Source organism: Panthera pardus, unplaced genomic scaffold (genome assembly GCF_024362965.1).
Source record: "Panthera pardus isolate Hobbes unplaced genomic scaffold, ASM2436296v1 HiC_scaffold_25, whole genome shotgun sequence".
Classification (NCBI taxonomy): domain Eukaryota; kingdom Metazoa; phylum Chordata; class Mammalia; order Carnivora; family Felidae; genus Panthera; species Panthera pardus.
This window is the reverse complement of record NW_026526821.1, coordinates 37,624,258-37,640,273: the sequence shown is the minus strand read 5'-3', so window position 1 is coordinate 37,640,273 and position 16,016 is coordinate 37,624,258. Positions and strand designations below refer to the sequence as shown.

At 37.6% G+C, this 16,016-nt stretch overlaps 1 protein-coding gene across 4 annotated transcripts in view; it reads right to left on the bottom strand.

Moving 5' to 3' along the window:
- BTBD3 (BTB domain containing 3) overlaps positions 1-16,016 on the bottom strand; it is a 35,326-nt gene that overhangs the window by 4,553 nt on the left and 14,757 nt on the right. Inside the window, exons 2-4 of one of the 4 annotated variants that reach the window (XM_019462507.2) lie at positions 3,795-4,080; positions 3,213-3,303; positions 2,503-2,621 (exon numbers count right to left, since the gene is read on the bottom strand). In XM_019462507.2, coding sequence (XP_019318052.1) covers positions 2,503-2,621; positions 3,213-3,303; positions 3,795-3,937 — 353 coding nt within the window. In that variant the 5' untranslated portion in view covers positions 3,938-4,080. Of the gene's footprint in view, positions 1-2,502; positions 2,622-3,212; positions 3,304-3,794; positions 5,654-16,016 lie in introns of those variants that run through there. The other 3 variants (XM_019462508.2, XM_019462510.2, XM_019462509.2) reach the window with 3 other exon arrangements.

The window sequence follows — 16,016 nt, the reverse complement described above, 5'->3', positions numbered from 1 at the left end:
ATTAAACAAGATATTTTGCAAGTAGTTCTAACCTCAAAAGATTATCAAACATGGATTTCAACAATATCTTCCAGTTGCCTTTACATAGAATCCAACATACACTTTGTATCTGGCTTTTCTTTTTTTAAACCCTGAATTCTTTCCTCTCTCCCCCACGCATTTCTTCTACCTTCAGAATTAAAGAATATATTGTTTCCAGATATATTTAATTAAAAGACAAAAGCAAGAAGGTCCAAATATGCACTATTTTTAGGATTCTGTGAAGCATCCTTATGTCAGGAGATAAAACACTTCTTGGTGATTTGGGGGGGATGGTGGCAGTCTCTCTAAATGGTATGTAAAGGTAAAAAAAAAAATCATCTGCTTCTCTTAGATTGCTATGGTTGAGTACAAGAGTCAGTGAGAAGTAGGTATGGGTGAAAAATACAAACTGATAACACTTAAATTTTAAAATTTTTCTAGCTAAGGTGTTTAGCTACTTGCTGTGAAGTTTTCCTTTCGTTACTATATTTTAACTTCATGAAACACTTTTAACAAAAGATTAGCAATGGCTTCTGTGAACAAAGTAAAAAAAAACCCACAATAATGACAATAAGTAAAATGCCCACAACCACAAATGAAACCTCCAGTTTTGCTCCCAGGAAGCTCTTTTTCTTCCGACAGGCTAAGCCATGTACCACCACTGGCAAGACAGATTTCACAAAATACCGGCAGCTTAGTGATGCTCTGACCTGAGAACCAGGACCTTGGGGAGGAATCTGGAACACAGTCAGCACTTTGTAGTTCTTACCCTGAACACTGAGCAGTAAGCAGTGTTCCCTTTTTCTTGACAATTCCCTTTCTAGGAATACTGGCTACTCAGCCACACAGTGCACTTGTCTGGAAGACCTGGCCTCCACTACTCTGGAGACAGTGCAGTACTGATCCAACAGTGGCCCAAGGGCAAACAGCACCCTACTACATTTCTTATTCTTACCACTTTTGGTGGACTGCATGTATAATTTTAAAAAGCTGTATTGAGATATATTCTAGGTAATACATCTGTAAGAAAAGATGCTTAGCAAATGACTTAGGTAAAATGTAATTTTGTAATTTCTTATTCATGTTTCCTAATTATGTATACATGTGGCTGAATCAACAACACAACACTACTGGACTGCAGTGCAGTCAAAACGCTGAACTCGTGTTGCCGTTCTCCTCCGCCAGAGACAATGTCAAATATACAAAGCTGACTTTACGGGGAAAAACAAAACAAAACAAAACAGAACAAAACCCTTTCCAGGTAAAACTGGTTTCTGTACACATCCCTCGTCACTAACTGTTGGTTGTTAAAAAGTGGTGAATTAGTTTCACCTTTTGGTAGGTACTTCATATGCTCACTTATCTTTAATTTCCCTATTTCCCATTGTCAAAGTTTCAGTTAGAAGAAATTAGATTTCAAAACTACAACATAAATAGAGAATTGAATACTTCAAGTGCTAGAACTATAGTACTTATTTTTCAGTAGAAGCAGACAATAAATATATTGCAACATTTTAACTATTTGTGGGATTATTGTCCAACTTGTTGACACACAGAATATTTTTTTTCAACAAACCTATTTATTCCAGTGAACCAAAATCCCTACAGCAGCAGATATCCTTGAATTCCTGATATACTTGGTGTGCTAGAATAAGGATTTAACACAAATCATTAAGTATTATTTAAAATTATCATCAGATTTTAATCACACTGTCTAGCGCCAATACACATCAAAGAAGCGGATTCTATTTAGCTGATGAACATGTACTGGATTCTGAAAAGCACCATGAGACATAAAAAAACTATTTTTTAAAGAAGTATGTACCTTACAGCTTTACATTTTTATATTACCCATTAAATACATATAAAACTATAGAAAACTATTCATCTGTCTCAAAAATGTCTCCTCTGCTACCAAAAGCAAATGCTTCTTATCCTTGAGAAATGGTATGTGATTTTATGTAAGAGTATGTATATGCATGTATATATAAAGATCAGATTATTTCAACACAGTAAGTTTTACATTTGTTGACAGAAAACAGTAACTCCTGGAAAACTCAAAAATCTCCTAACTGGTGGTACTTAAATGAGGTATACAATTTCTGGAACTGTGAAACAAAAATATAATATATGTCTCTAAAGACTTCTTCATACATGATGCTGTCAGAGATAATATGCTCTATTAGACAATGCCTACTCTAGGAAGTTATTTTTCTTTAAGTCATTAAAAATGAAATCACTGTACATGCCACTTGCTCCCAAAAATCTCACGCCAAAGTGTTATTATAAATGCCTGCACCATTCCACATGCTTTCCACCGAAAGATGCACAGCAGTTTTCTCCAAAAACATTTACAAGGTAAGCAGCTCCCTCTTTCTTCATCATTCTCCCTTTCTGTTACACAGAACTTACATTTAACTGTGAAACCAGCGGAGTACAGACATGGCATAAACAAACTCTAAACAAACGAACGGTGCTTACTTCAGCATAGCGAGAAAAGCAGCAGGCTCGACATCTGGTATACGGATTTCATCTTTGTCCTCAGCAAGTTCTCCGTAGAACATTGCATGGAACACAGAGCTCCCAACAGCTAAAACATACTGTGGAGAAAGGGAAATCTTATTTCATGCACTAAACTACAAGCATTTTCAGTAAATCAATCCAGAAAAACAACTCTAAGCAATCAGGTTCAGTGGACATAGAGCACCTACACCTGCTCTTTTTTCAAAGCCAAGGTACAGTGTATCTTGCCGTGAAAGCATGATAGATGTTCACGCAAGCCAGTCTTTACGCTGCTAATTACCTCAAGGCTTTAAGAGATTAATGGACAAGTTCCCTCATTACAAAATAAATAAATAAATGCATAAATAAAATAAAAACGTATCTAACCAATTTCTAAGGGAAGAGTAATAAACATGACTTCCCTAACCTGTCCCAACAACTTTCCATGACTGGAGAGTTAAGAGGGCATGTTTTTGTGTGGGACGTAAAGCAGGGTAGAGAGAAACAAAGAAAAAAATTAAGCGTGGCCAAGACCCTTTGGAGAGGCTGTGCCTTCTCTGTGATGGGTGAAACACGCACTGCCTGCCATCGGCAAGCTGCCCACCCCAACCAAGTTTCATTTCAGGCTCATGGAAAGGGTCCCTCTTTGTAAACCTCAGGACTAAACCAGTAATGCAGCTGTTGCTTACTTTGTGTCCTGGCAACCGCTGAGTCCCACCTGGTGGCCCAACCACAAAATGTACATCTGCCATCAAATCATTATTGAACATCACTGCATTTCTATAAACAGAGGCAATTCATTAATTCACAGCAGCCGGCATTTTTAAAACCCCTCCCCAACATACAAAGCCCACAAAAGAGTCACAAGCTAAAGCAACAGTTTAGTAACTTCGGGGTAAAACTACAAATAAAGATTCCAACTAAACAACTCTGTGATCATTGCAAACACATGGGAAGTAACAACAACAAAAAAAAGTTACACAAACTTTTCATCAGGCTAAGGACAAATAAAAGGTTTCTATCTTCAAACCTTCTGTGGTCCACAGACACAGTCCTGTCACTTAAATGTTACAGCTTGCAAAAACATTTTTATCTAAGAGGAAAACAGCTGTACTGTTTTGGAAAAGATACAAGGCAGTTTTCCATTACCCGTAAAGCTTCTGGGAAAAGAGGAAACACAGATTTACGTTAAAATCCATTACAGGTTGTGCAAAAGCAGAAACTTCAACACAGGAAAACTTTGCAAGTAAATGTGCTGGCCCGGCACTTACCTTTCTCGAATGGTAGGATAAAGACCCTGCCAGTTTGGGGCCGGAATAAGGTTGTTGTTACTGAGGTTCTGCTGGTGGTACTGCTGGACAGTGGTGCTGCTGGAGCTGGCTGGTTTTTTACGAGGGAATATATCAGCAGCCATCTTCTTCTTCTTTTTAGTCTTCAAGGTAATTATTTCATAACAAACTGGGGGCAACTTGCTGTTGCTGCCGCCGCTGCTGTTGCCACTGCTGCTGCTGCTATTTGTTTTCTTCGAGCTTTTCTTGGACCTATTCTTTACCGTCTCTGGAAGCATCAAGAAGAAGGTGAGACATTTCATGTTCTTTTCCTTGTCATCTACCATGAGTACAGTGTGTCTCTCTTTACGGCTAGAGATCCCAAATTGGTGTAAACATCAAGGAAAGGAGGCTAGCACGAGCCAAGATGTTAACAGAAACCAACAAGCTGATGCTTTGCTTCTTTTCTCAGCCGGACAAGGTGACCTTTTCACTATGTTGAATAGAAACTGCCTTTAAGTTTTATCCAGTACTGGGTCTGCTAAATACATCTCCATCATGATTCCTATTTCTCTTATTTGCTCATAAAAATAACCCAGTTTCCTAGATCACCTGCAAATGCTACAGTGAGCGAAGATGACAGGCAGAGAGCCGCACTGCTTGTTCTCTGAATTAGGTTAGCAAGATGTGCTGGAGCCGCGCGAGTCTGTTCAGCCGGCTGAAGTTGTGTGGTGAATGGATCGGAGGAGAGTAGGTATTACAGCCCTGCAGATGGAGTCAGACAGCCAGTGCTCCGAGCCAATAGCTGAAGTCACCAATCATGATTGGACCAAGCAAAACAGTGACACCTATTGTAACGTGCATAGCTCTCATATTAAAGGAACAGCAGTTGCATTCTGTTGCCTCCTGTATTATTGCATATTTAAATAAGATAAACAACCTATGAAATATATCTGCAAACCGGAAAGGAACAGTTTGTGCCCACGGATTTCCCTTCAGTAGACATACATTTTAATTTCCCTAGCTAAATAAGCAGGATCAATTAACAAAGGGTAGGGACTGATATGTACTCTGTATTTCTAGTAAAATCTTCATCCCGGCAGCACTTAGTTTCAAATACTTCAAACAAAATCCTCCATTCTTCCAGCTAAAATGGATTATTAATAGCAAAACCATACTAAACAACACATTTATTACAGCTTAATGGAAAGGAATGTTGTTTTTCTTTTTCCAGTCTCTGTGAATGCAAGTTATAGTCTAGTGCAAAATAAGAGAGATGAGGTCATGTGTTCATTTTACCTCCCAACATTTTCTAGTTCCTATAATGATCTTTGACAGGAGTTTCAGGTCAGAAAATACTTTTAAATTAGTCTAAGATTATACGAGTAGGTTTAGTAGCACTGAAACTACAGACAAATAAAAATAAGATTCAAATGAGACAAGTCTGGTAATCAGTTTTTAAAGGCTTTAATTCACTAAAAATATGTCAGATGGGGGGCCCTGTTCAGGACCTCAAAATCCAGCCTAAATGTTATGGCTACATTTAATTTGTCATAATTTTGAAGAATATAATCCACATCTTCTAACACAAAACAATAATAAGGCCATTCAAGATGATACATGTTCTGATGCCGCCTAGTTAAAATGCAAACAGGTTCTCTCTGCCTGGAATCAGAAGAACGTAAACTACTACCTATATGGTTTTCATAGATGTGAACCCCTCAACAATTTCTAGCTTTGTTGAACAAGAAAAAACAAAACACCTGCTGTAAGATCCACACATGTTTGTTTATTTTTAAAGAGGGACTAATGAGGAGACTTAATCTCACCCCTAGCTATCTGGACTACTCTCATTTGTTCCAGGTACAGCCGCTATTTGCTACTCCCCCCACCCCCACCCCCCCGCCTCCTCGACCCCAGAACGCAGACTTCATGGCCATGGTCCTGCTTGTTGCACAGCATTCATCTGAATAATGAGTACCTGACAGAGTGAGGGCTCAACGAATGGAGCTATGATGATGATTATAACTAGTAATCTGCTGCAGATAACACACCGAAATCAAACTTTAATCCCTGGGACCCTCGGTCATGAGACTGAGCCAAGGAATATCCTCTGTATTGTCATCATTATTACCCTTAAAACCCTTACATCATTATTGCAAAGCCAGTGCAAGGCAGACTGTGTATGTAGGACCACAGCCTTTACCACAGGTTATTCACCCCCATTTTAGATGGACCCTGAAGTGCTGCTTATTTATTACAATTATTGTGTTCCCGATCACAGGGCTACCACAAGCATACATACATATATATATATATATATATATACATACACACATACTTTCAAATCACACAACGTTACAGGAAGAGAGCTCTAGAGACTCATTTTTAAAGCCCATGGTGAAAGGTATAAAGAAGGAACAAATGAGCTCCTATTTGAACTAACTCCCAGACTGACGTTAAAATCAAAGGATTTCTCTCCTTGCTGGTCGGCTACAGAACTTCCTGACAACAACCTCCTAGGAAAGCCCCCATGACGGGATGACAGGAAGGTCCTTGGTCCTTCTGACCAGGATAGTCCCACACATACCTGGCTTTCAGGTCTGACAGTAACCAATTAGAATGGAAAGGGAAACGAGCTGTTACAAGACAGACTAATAATTGTTAACTGGACAGACAAAATAGAAAAAGCACAGGGGCACCTGGGTGGCTCAGTTGGTTAAGCATTTGACTCTTGGTTTTTGGCTCAACTCATGATCTCACGGTTTGTGGGCTCCAAGCTGCTAGTGTGGAGTCTGCTTGGGATTCTCTCTCTCCCTCCCTCTTTCTCTCTGCCCCTGCCCTGCTTGTGCATGTTCTTTCTCAAAATACATAAATAAACTTAAAAAAAAAAAAAAAACAGGAAAAGCATAAAAAGTAGAAGACTTCGTGGTTTTTACTCATTTCACATGTTGTTCAACACCTTTTACCAAGAAAGCCTCAAACAAACACTGCTCTTACACCACTAAAATAAAAAGTGCACCTAATAGTTTGAGCGAAAATTACAGAATATTTTAAAAACTGCTCTTTCTGAAATTAAAGGCTTCAGGTATTTGGACAATTAAGTTCCGTGGAAATATTTTGTGAATATACTAGTTACAAGAAGCAGTCCTAAACTGGAGTCCCCTAAAACCGTGCTGCAAAGAGGGTGCTGCCCCTCATGAGGTGTGGGGGCTGATGAGCATGGCTGTGAAAGATGTGTTCTTCACTACAAAAAAGTAATCCAATTAAAAAATAAAAATGCCATTTCAATTTTTGTGGCCAATCTGAAAAGCATGAAAATGATAATAAAATCAAGACATGGAAAACTTCTTAAGAGCTTCATTTTCCTACCACGGTTTAAAAGACAGGTAGTATAAAGTCCTTGCTACTACAAGTGTGGTCCACAGAACAGCAGCATCAGCAGCAACACCATCTCCTGGGAGCCTGTTAGAAATCCAGAGTCTGCATTTTAATAAGACCCTCCAGGTAATAAGTGTGATGTTCAAGTTTGACAACACCTCATGTAAGATTAAAATAAGAGGGTTACAGGGTCTCCCAAAGATCCAGTATCAACACCTGGTGCCATGTTTTGCATTCCATTATCAAGTAAATGGAGAAAAAATACAAAATGATTTAATTTGGGTTGGTCATAAAACTTAACCTTCATGTCTTACTCTGAAATTCTTCTGATTAGGCCCAAAATGTCAAAATTCTAGGATTCACGTGTGTGCACAGCCAACTGAGAGGCTTCAAAATATTTTTCAATGCTCTGGAAAAGCTCATGTCCCGATTATTTTACAGGACAACGACAGAGACCATTTTAGTCAGAAACATTAAGGATTAAAGAATGCCAAGATGAACGACTTAATATTTATACAATAATCTACTTCATAATTCTGTTTCAAAAAATTAGTGTTGTGACACAGCAAAACTAGTAATCAAATAATGTGGTTCAGTCCTGGTGCAGCCACAAAAGACTGTGTGTATGTGTGCTGAAGGTGAGGGGTGCCTGAACAAATCATTTAGCCTTAAAGGGCCTCAAATTCCTCAGCTACAATATGAAGAGGTTCTCTAGAATAGATGACTGTTTTTCAATCTGTACCTTCAATCCACTTTAGTAAGAAATGCATTTTATATTCAGACTCAGTATTAGCACAAGTGTGAAAACACACACAAAAATGGAAAGACCATTCACAAAACAAAAACTCTTAGCATGTTACGACAGTATAGATATTATCTTATTTTTCTCTTTTATTTTTATTGTTGGTCTTGATTCATTCCATTGATTTCATGACCACAGTTTAAGTAATAATGGTCTAGCTTTATTTTTAATAGCTTTCAAGGTTTCATATTCTAGGGTTCTTTTCTATCAAGAGCTTGGACTTGAAGGAGGATATGGCAGCTCAACAAATAACATGCACAACTGGGAGTGTGCATGTATTTTTCTAGAAAGAGAAGCCATAGTTATCATCTGTCCTTCAGAGTAATCCATGATCCAGAACACAATAAAATATTATGAAAATCTAAGACTGATGTGAATATACAAAGTATTTATATCACTTTCCTCTCTGCTTTCTTTTCTACAGTCTAGTTCATTAAACACAAATTATAGCTTCTTTTTCTCCCTTGAAATTAAATGTAAAGAGTTCAAACTCCATCTGTTGAATCTACAACCCAGAAACATTACCCACTATGTTGAAGAGTGAATAAATCAAGGATATCAGCTCGAAATCTATGGTCATATTCCACCTCTAAAATTTCCTTACAACAACTAGCGTTACACCTCCTGAATTTTAAAGCTGTTATGAGACATGGTTAATCCGCCCTAATATATTGGTCAAGGAGCCACCAATCTTTTATGAAGTATACGCAGGTATCTCCCACTTTTCAAAAGTTCACATTATGGACTTCGCTCTTATGAAGGACCTACATTAATACATGTTTTCACTAGCCAGAGGAAATACAAAGAGAAATTTTGCTTTTATGAAAAAAAGCACAACAGGCCTTCAGCATTTGTTTTGCAGTGAGCCATTCCAGAGGCAGTACACATTTTGAGAAAAGTGGCACCACCACTCCGCCTCCCCAGGAACTCTACTCAGCATCAAGCTCCATAGCTCTGAACTCTATGAGCATCTGTGCTTTACACCTTGATTTATTTTGTGCATCCATTAGCAACATGTGTCCTAAAGTATCAGAAAAGCCAAAGAGAGGTTATTTTTGGGGGTCTGGGAACACTCAAGACTTTTTCCAAATAAACTAATGGTAATTGCTTCTTCTTTGTGCCATTTTGGCCTACGAAAGGTTTCACAGGTACACTGTACTTCTGGATAGTAGGGGAAACATGTGCTCTTAAAATACAACATGCTAATCATGTAACATGTTAAATGACTGGCATACGATAGTGAGCAAGATTACGAACCAAACAAGTTAGCTAGTAAAAGTGGATTTTAGATAATTTTTACAATTGTCAGAAAGTTCAATCATCTTTCTCTCTTTTCATTCAATTCCCAATAATAACAAAATTATCAACAGAATTTAAGTTCACTTAGATCATCCTCTTCACCACTGGAAGGTTTGCCAGACATCCCTCTTTATTTAGTAGAAACCTGTATATTCAGTTTGGGACCTGAATGAGATTTGGAACAGAAAGGGACAATACAAATTAATACATTTAATGCAACTCTGTCCACAGATAAAGTGACTAGGTGTCCAGAAGATTAAGGGAGTTGTGAATAGTTAGGGAGGGGGGGCAATGTCTGGACTAGAATAAAGATTTCCAGACTGCTTGCCTAATGTTGTCTGTTCCGCTCTAATTTCCATCCACAGTTAATTATCCCCACATTTTTACATAATGCTTTATTTTCATATTTTTATCTACTTTAAAAGAAAAAAATATATGCAAAAATTACAGATATGAAAACCATGAACATGGTTTTATATATATACATATACACCACACACACACACATACACACACACATACACACACACACATACATACACACACACACACTCCGTACCCTGCAGAAAGAATTCTAGGGCATTTTCTGGAAAAAAATGGAGAGGAACTCTAACAGGAAGGAACATAAATGCCTAACAGCCATGAGGAAGCTGCTGAAACACACAGAAGAGGCTCTCCAGGTAAAACGAAAGTTGGAAAAACCAGGCACTCGTGGTCTACCCCAACAAATCCTATGTCAACAACCAAGAATGCTGGCAACTCTTGTTTAACTTGCTCTAACTCTGGACTCCTTGTCTGAACTTGCATTTGGTTTACCACAAGATACCTGAACAGCTACAAGTGAAGTTAACATGGTAAACTGTGGAAAGGATCACTTCTAAAAATTACTGATAGACCATCACAGAGGAGAGAAATTTCAATCTAACCTGATTAAGTCACAATGGAACAGGGTATTGTTTTTGCTTACTTTTCAATACTGAGCAAAAAATACGCTTGTGATATAAGAGATAAAAAAGATAAGCAGCAAAATGTTGGCAGTTCCTAAAAATAGCAACAGCTGCTGGAAAATAGACGATATACTTTCTAAATTTAGAAATAAATATGGAGCCAAGCATTGTCAGCATGGTATAGTGAAAAAAGCAAGAGCCATCAAGAAGTGACCTTAAGGTACTGAATATCCTTAAGTCTCATTTTATTCATCTGCTAAATGGGGTAATTATACCCATTCAGCCCTCTCAGGTTTACTGTGAAGGCAAGATTACATGTTTGTGAAAGCGTTTTGATAAAAGTCTAAAACGCTTCCCAAAAGGTAAGCTTTCACTATTAGTAACAACTGTACCCAAAGCAGGAAATATTTGTGATACAATCTTCCAAAACAACAAAAACCCAAAAATTAATCTGGCTCCCTGCCCTTATAATCTTCCAGGCCTCACAACTAATGACATTCCATCCCCATCTGCAGGCTTGCTCTAGCCTCACTCACAGGCCAAGAGGTCCTGGGTTGCTGAGGCTCTTGTGGGGATTTTGCAGGTGAGGTTGTGTTGTACACTGTGATTAGGTCCCCACCTGATGCCTAAATCTACACCTGGAACCCATACTCCAGGCTAGATGTCCCCTGGAGTTCATGCCTGTGAGACCGCCTGTTGGCAGATGCCCTGCTGGACCCCTTTTCTGAGAGGGCCCAAAGCTACAACTTACTCATGTATGAACTAGCAACTCGACTTGACCTCTCTCAGCCATGACCTAGTTTGAATTATAGCACCAAGGGTGAGAACACAAGCATTTGGGCGAAGCATACCTCAGTGTGGCTGGAAGGATAAGGCTCGTGGACAGTTTCATTAAGTTATTTCCTTCTCACCACAGAGCTCCAGTTAACCTTCACTTGTTCTTTAAACTTAGAAAATATGCCCAAAGGTAGAATGTGACTATCTCTGAAGGCAGGAACAATGATTTCTTTTTAAAATTTTGTTATGATATTTAACATGATATTTGATGCTTATATAAGCTATGTCTGTATACACTTGTTTGGAATACTAAACACCTCACTGAAATCCCAAGTCATTCTCTATCATGTTAAATGAGGTGATCTTGAGAAGAAACAGTATATAAAATTTATCATATGAGATACTCTAAAGATAACTATTTTTTTTTAATTTTTTTATTTATTTTTGAGACAGAGAGAGACAGAGCATGAGCAGGGGAGGGGCAGAGAAAGAGGTTGATACAGAATCCAAAGCAGGCTCCAGGTTCTGAGCTGTCAGCACAGAGCCTGACGCAGGGCTCAAACTCACAGACTGTAAGATCACGACCTGAGCCGAAATCGGATGCTTAACCAGCTGAGCCACCCAGGCACCCCTAAAGATAACTATTTAAAGGACTACTATCATGAGTTCTTTTGTAAGTTTAAGATACTTTGGTAAACAAGGTAATCAATTCCTTATTTTTATATACTCTGGATGATCTAGTAAATTTCCTCATGTGTAAAAGTGTTCACTACCTAATCTCTTATTTTTTCCCAATTCTAGATTTCTAGGATTAAAGAATCTGTATGTTTAGCAGAAATACTGATTTATTTAATATATTTTCTTTACATTTTAATATTATGTTTATGACCAGTACCCAACAAAAACTATGCACATACATATGTCATTATTATTAGAGAGAGAGAGAGAGAGAGAGAGAGAGAATCCCAACCAGGCTTTGCACTTACTGTCAGTACAGAGCTCAATGCGGGGCTTGATCTCACAAAACTTGAGATCATGACCTGAGTCAGACGCCCAACTGAATGTGCCATTATTTAATTATTAAGACCTCCCCTGTTTTAACATCTCTGAAATTGAATTTATCTTATAATTGATGGCAGCTAACAGTACAACTAGTAGGACTTTTTCTTCCCTTTCTTATATGTACATAAAATAATACCATGTCTTACGGCTGATGACACCTTATAATCAGTGAAATAAGGTAAAAGATACACAAGTCAATGGAAAGAAAGGATTCTCTTTAGATTGGTTAATCATTCCCCCAACCAGGCAAGATGGCCTCTCAAAATTCTGGCTCAACTACACTAGAATAACTGAGCTTTCATCAAGAAATCCTTTGTTAAAGTTTATAATCACAATTCTCAATTGAGTTTGCTACTTTGACAACCGATAATATGCAGAGAGTCTAGATGGAAATTCCAAAATGAGAATTTCCATCGGTAAAAGATCCAGCATTAATGCAATGCATTTCTCCTATTTTCTCAGGGCACAACAACTATACATGTACACAAACCTCGTTAATAGAAGCCTATTAATTCTTTGGGTAATGTTTACTAAAGATATTTTACCAATCAATGTAAGATTAACTTACAACATCATTACACATAGATTAAACCTGGAGCTAAAGGAGTCCTTAGAAATCATTATTTTCAAACAAATAGAATCTACATTAAAATGTTAAAGAGGGAGACATATTGTTACTATAATACAATGATTCTATTCTATGTGTTACTTTCACCTAGGTACCTAAAAACAATTTATCCAAAGAAAAGTAAAATCAGGCCTCAAGAAGTCTCTTCTGAGAAGGCCAGAAAGAAGACTACAGTGATCCAACAGGGGACATTAATCCTACTAGAAATGCTGGAATGGAACAATCTTGCTGTGACCTTCTGTAGGTTGGTTGTTGGCTCACAGGAAGAAAATCATGTGCTAGTCAAAGAAAAACATTTTTTCTTAGTTTTTTTTTTTTTTAACTTCAGTGGGTGATTTTTTTTTCCTGATATTAGGAATAACTAAAAACATTTCCATAGTCAGATCATTAAAATAAAATCCAAAGCCCTTCTTCATTAAGGCCTAACCTAAACTTAACCAAAGAATGTCTTGCTGTATTTGGGAAAGTCACTTTTCCAATAAGCACATGGAATGGGACAATGCTCTAATCATCAGATACTGTATATCAATACTGGTTATTAATGGGGTAAATATCGCAGACCAATTTCCCTAACATTCACAATTCTACTGGTAAAAAAAGCTCTACAAGATGAAAAAAAAAAAGATTACCAAATACCAGTCATCTAAATAGGTGTTGTGCCCTTAGTCACTAAAAGGTGCTTAGAAATGAACACTGCTCTCCTATCATTCAATTTACCACTACCTCCTAAAACACCTGAAGTAATGATATACATGATATTAGGTTTAAAATTTTTATCACTCTAAAGTGAACAGAATTAGGTTTGGTAAAGGCAAGGCCGAGGTTGGCAAGTGAGCGTGACTTTTATTTCTTATTTTAACAAAATCACATAGAAAAAGACTAGTTACCAATGTGGTGATTATGTCATCATAATAAATACATCGACAAGGGTCTCAATTAATTACTATTTAATGAAATGCCTTCCTTCACATTTACAATGTATGTGGCTGAAATGAAATATAGTTATTTTAAGGAAACAGTGCAAGATCTAAAAATAAGAAATCTGCTCCACTGAGATAAATTGTGCCACGGGAAAATACAAACATATGTGAAGTTACACAAGGCATCTTCACACCCAATTTCTAACCTATCTTTTCTAGAGTAGGGACCACCAAATGAAAATGAAAAAGGCACATACATTCTAAACTAAGCCACAAAAATGTTTCCTAACAAAAAATTCAAGTAGAATTAGAAGCCTGTGACAGAGGATGATTATTGAAACCAGCTTCTGGCAAAAACTCACAGTAAAATCTATCCTAAACCCAAATTTAAAAAATAGGTTTTATGCTACTTTTAATTAGCTGTTAAGTACACAATTCTCCATGACTGTTGTGAAGGACACTGTCCTATAAAGGTTGGCAAAACCCTCACTATATCAACACCAAGTAACATTCAGAAATTGCCCCCATTTGCTGCAGAAAATAATAATTTGGCACTGATAAAGTATTCCCTTGTTGTTTCCATCCCTCATGCTGCTGTAATTGGAATAAAGTTGAGAGGGTTCTGTACTTAGTTTCACTGCATGCACCAGAAGTAGAAAAATAAGGTATTTCAAAGAAAAATTCAATTGTAATATATATTCAGCAAGCATTTCTTTTTTTAATTAAGAGCTACTATATAAGTAGGTCAGTACTTGAACTGCCCAGAGGTACAGAATAAAAGAAGTTAATTTCTCATAAAATAATGCTCAAATGAGTCTCACTTAGAAAGTCAAAAGTATTCATAAGAATATGTTTTTAAATTTGGGTTTCCTGAATCTCTGCATCACAAAACAACAGGTAGACAGTGTTTACATGTGTACATTAACTATAGTGCAATTAAAGATTAATGAACATTCAAATCCAAATATATCCTCAACAAGTGGCAATTCAACTGTTTAGTTCTGTTGTTGTTGTTTCAATAACAGAGAAACAGCCAGTTCACCATCATTCAGAGGTACATGGACCCATACATGGGTTTCAGACCGTCTCTGAAAATGGTGATCACAATTTATAGGAGTTAGGTCTCTGCATACGCATTCTAATAGCCAGCTATAGGGAAGCCGTGATCCACTAAGACTTTAGAATAGGAAACGTGGTTGATATCACTATTTAAGGTAACATTCTCTCATAAAGTTTAAAATATAGCATCAAACAGGAAACAAAAAGGAATATTAGGTGGCATGTGGCCAAGTGCATGTCAGGACTGCAGACCAAATATCTCTCCAGAAAGAAATGAAGAAATTCTGTCTTCTCAGAGAGAGGAAGCCTCATGTTTTGCAATGCATTCTGAATCGCCATGACATGGCTGTGAGCTAACTTGTCCTCTTCATAAGCTCACTTTGCAAACAAGACTATTCCCACACTGCAGATGAACTAATTGTCTCCTGCCATCCTCACTGCTCTTTCTTCCCTACAAATCTACCCATCAGAAGCCTATCTATCCTTCAATGTAGTCCAAAGACACCTCAACAAGGCAGATTTTCTGGTGCTTAGAGACTATCCATGCTGTACTTTCTCACATTCCATTTTGCCTTATGGTGTCTGATTAGAAGACGTTCTCTGAGGGCTGCATCTCTGCATCTCCCAAAGAGAGCTAACAGCACCACACCCACACCAGGCTTTCAATCACTTTGTAACAGGAAGGACCTAGTCCAACACATCCAAGTCCATCTAGAACCCTAGATGGCATTTGTGGAGTACAACTGGTCCTGGGCTTAAAATGGTCTGAAACTAAGGTCTATGATGTTTCTAGCTGCCTGAGCTGCAGGCTTATGCTAGGTACAGTGGTAAAGAACCTAGACATCTATTAAATGTGTCCCCAGGCTCTCCTGAACATGTCTAAGCATAAATGTGGTTTTGTAATATCACATTCATCTTGCAGCTAGGCCAACTGACAATACTAAAGTTCAACTTAAAGCATGTCCCCACATGTGCTTAAAAAGCAAGGCTTTACTTTACCAGAAGTGTGAAACTTACTGCAGTAAGGATATTCACATATTCAAAGTGTGAGTTAACCACGGCAAGACCCAGTTACTAGGACAAAGCTGCCTTTATCAACTAGTCTCAATTCATGGTCTGGCATATTTATTTATAGCACCAGTAGAGAATTTTAGTGATTTAATGAACTGGAAAGGATAATAAATTCTCGGCAATTCACATGAAAGGAAGAAAGCAGTCATATGAATAATCTAAAAAAACAGATAATTAAAGAGACTTTTCCTTTGAAATGTATTTCGTCTATATTTAACATTGAATGGATAAATTTCCACTACATTAGACACACCCAATCTTCAAACAAAGTAATAAAAC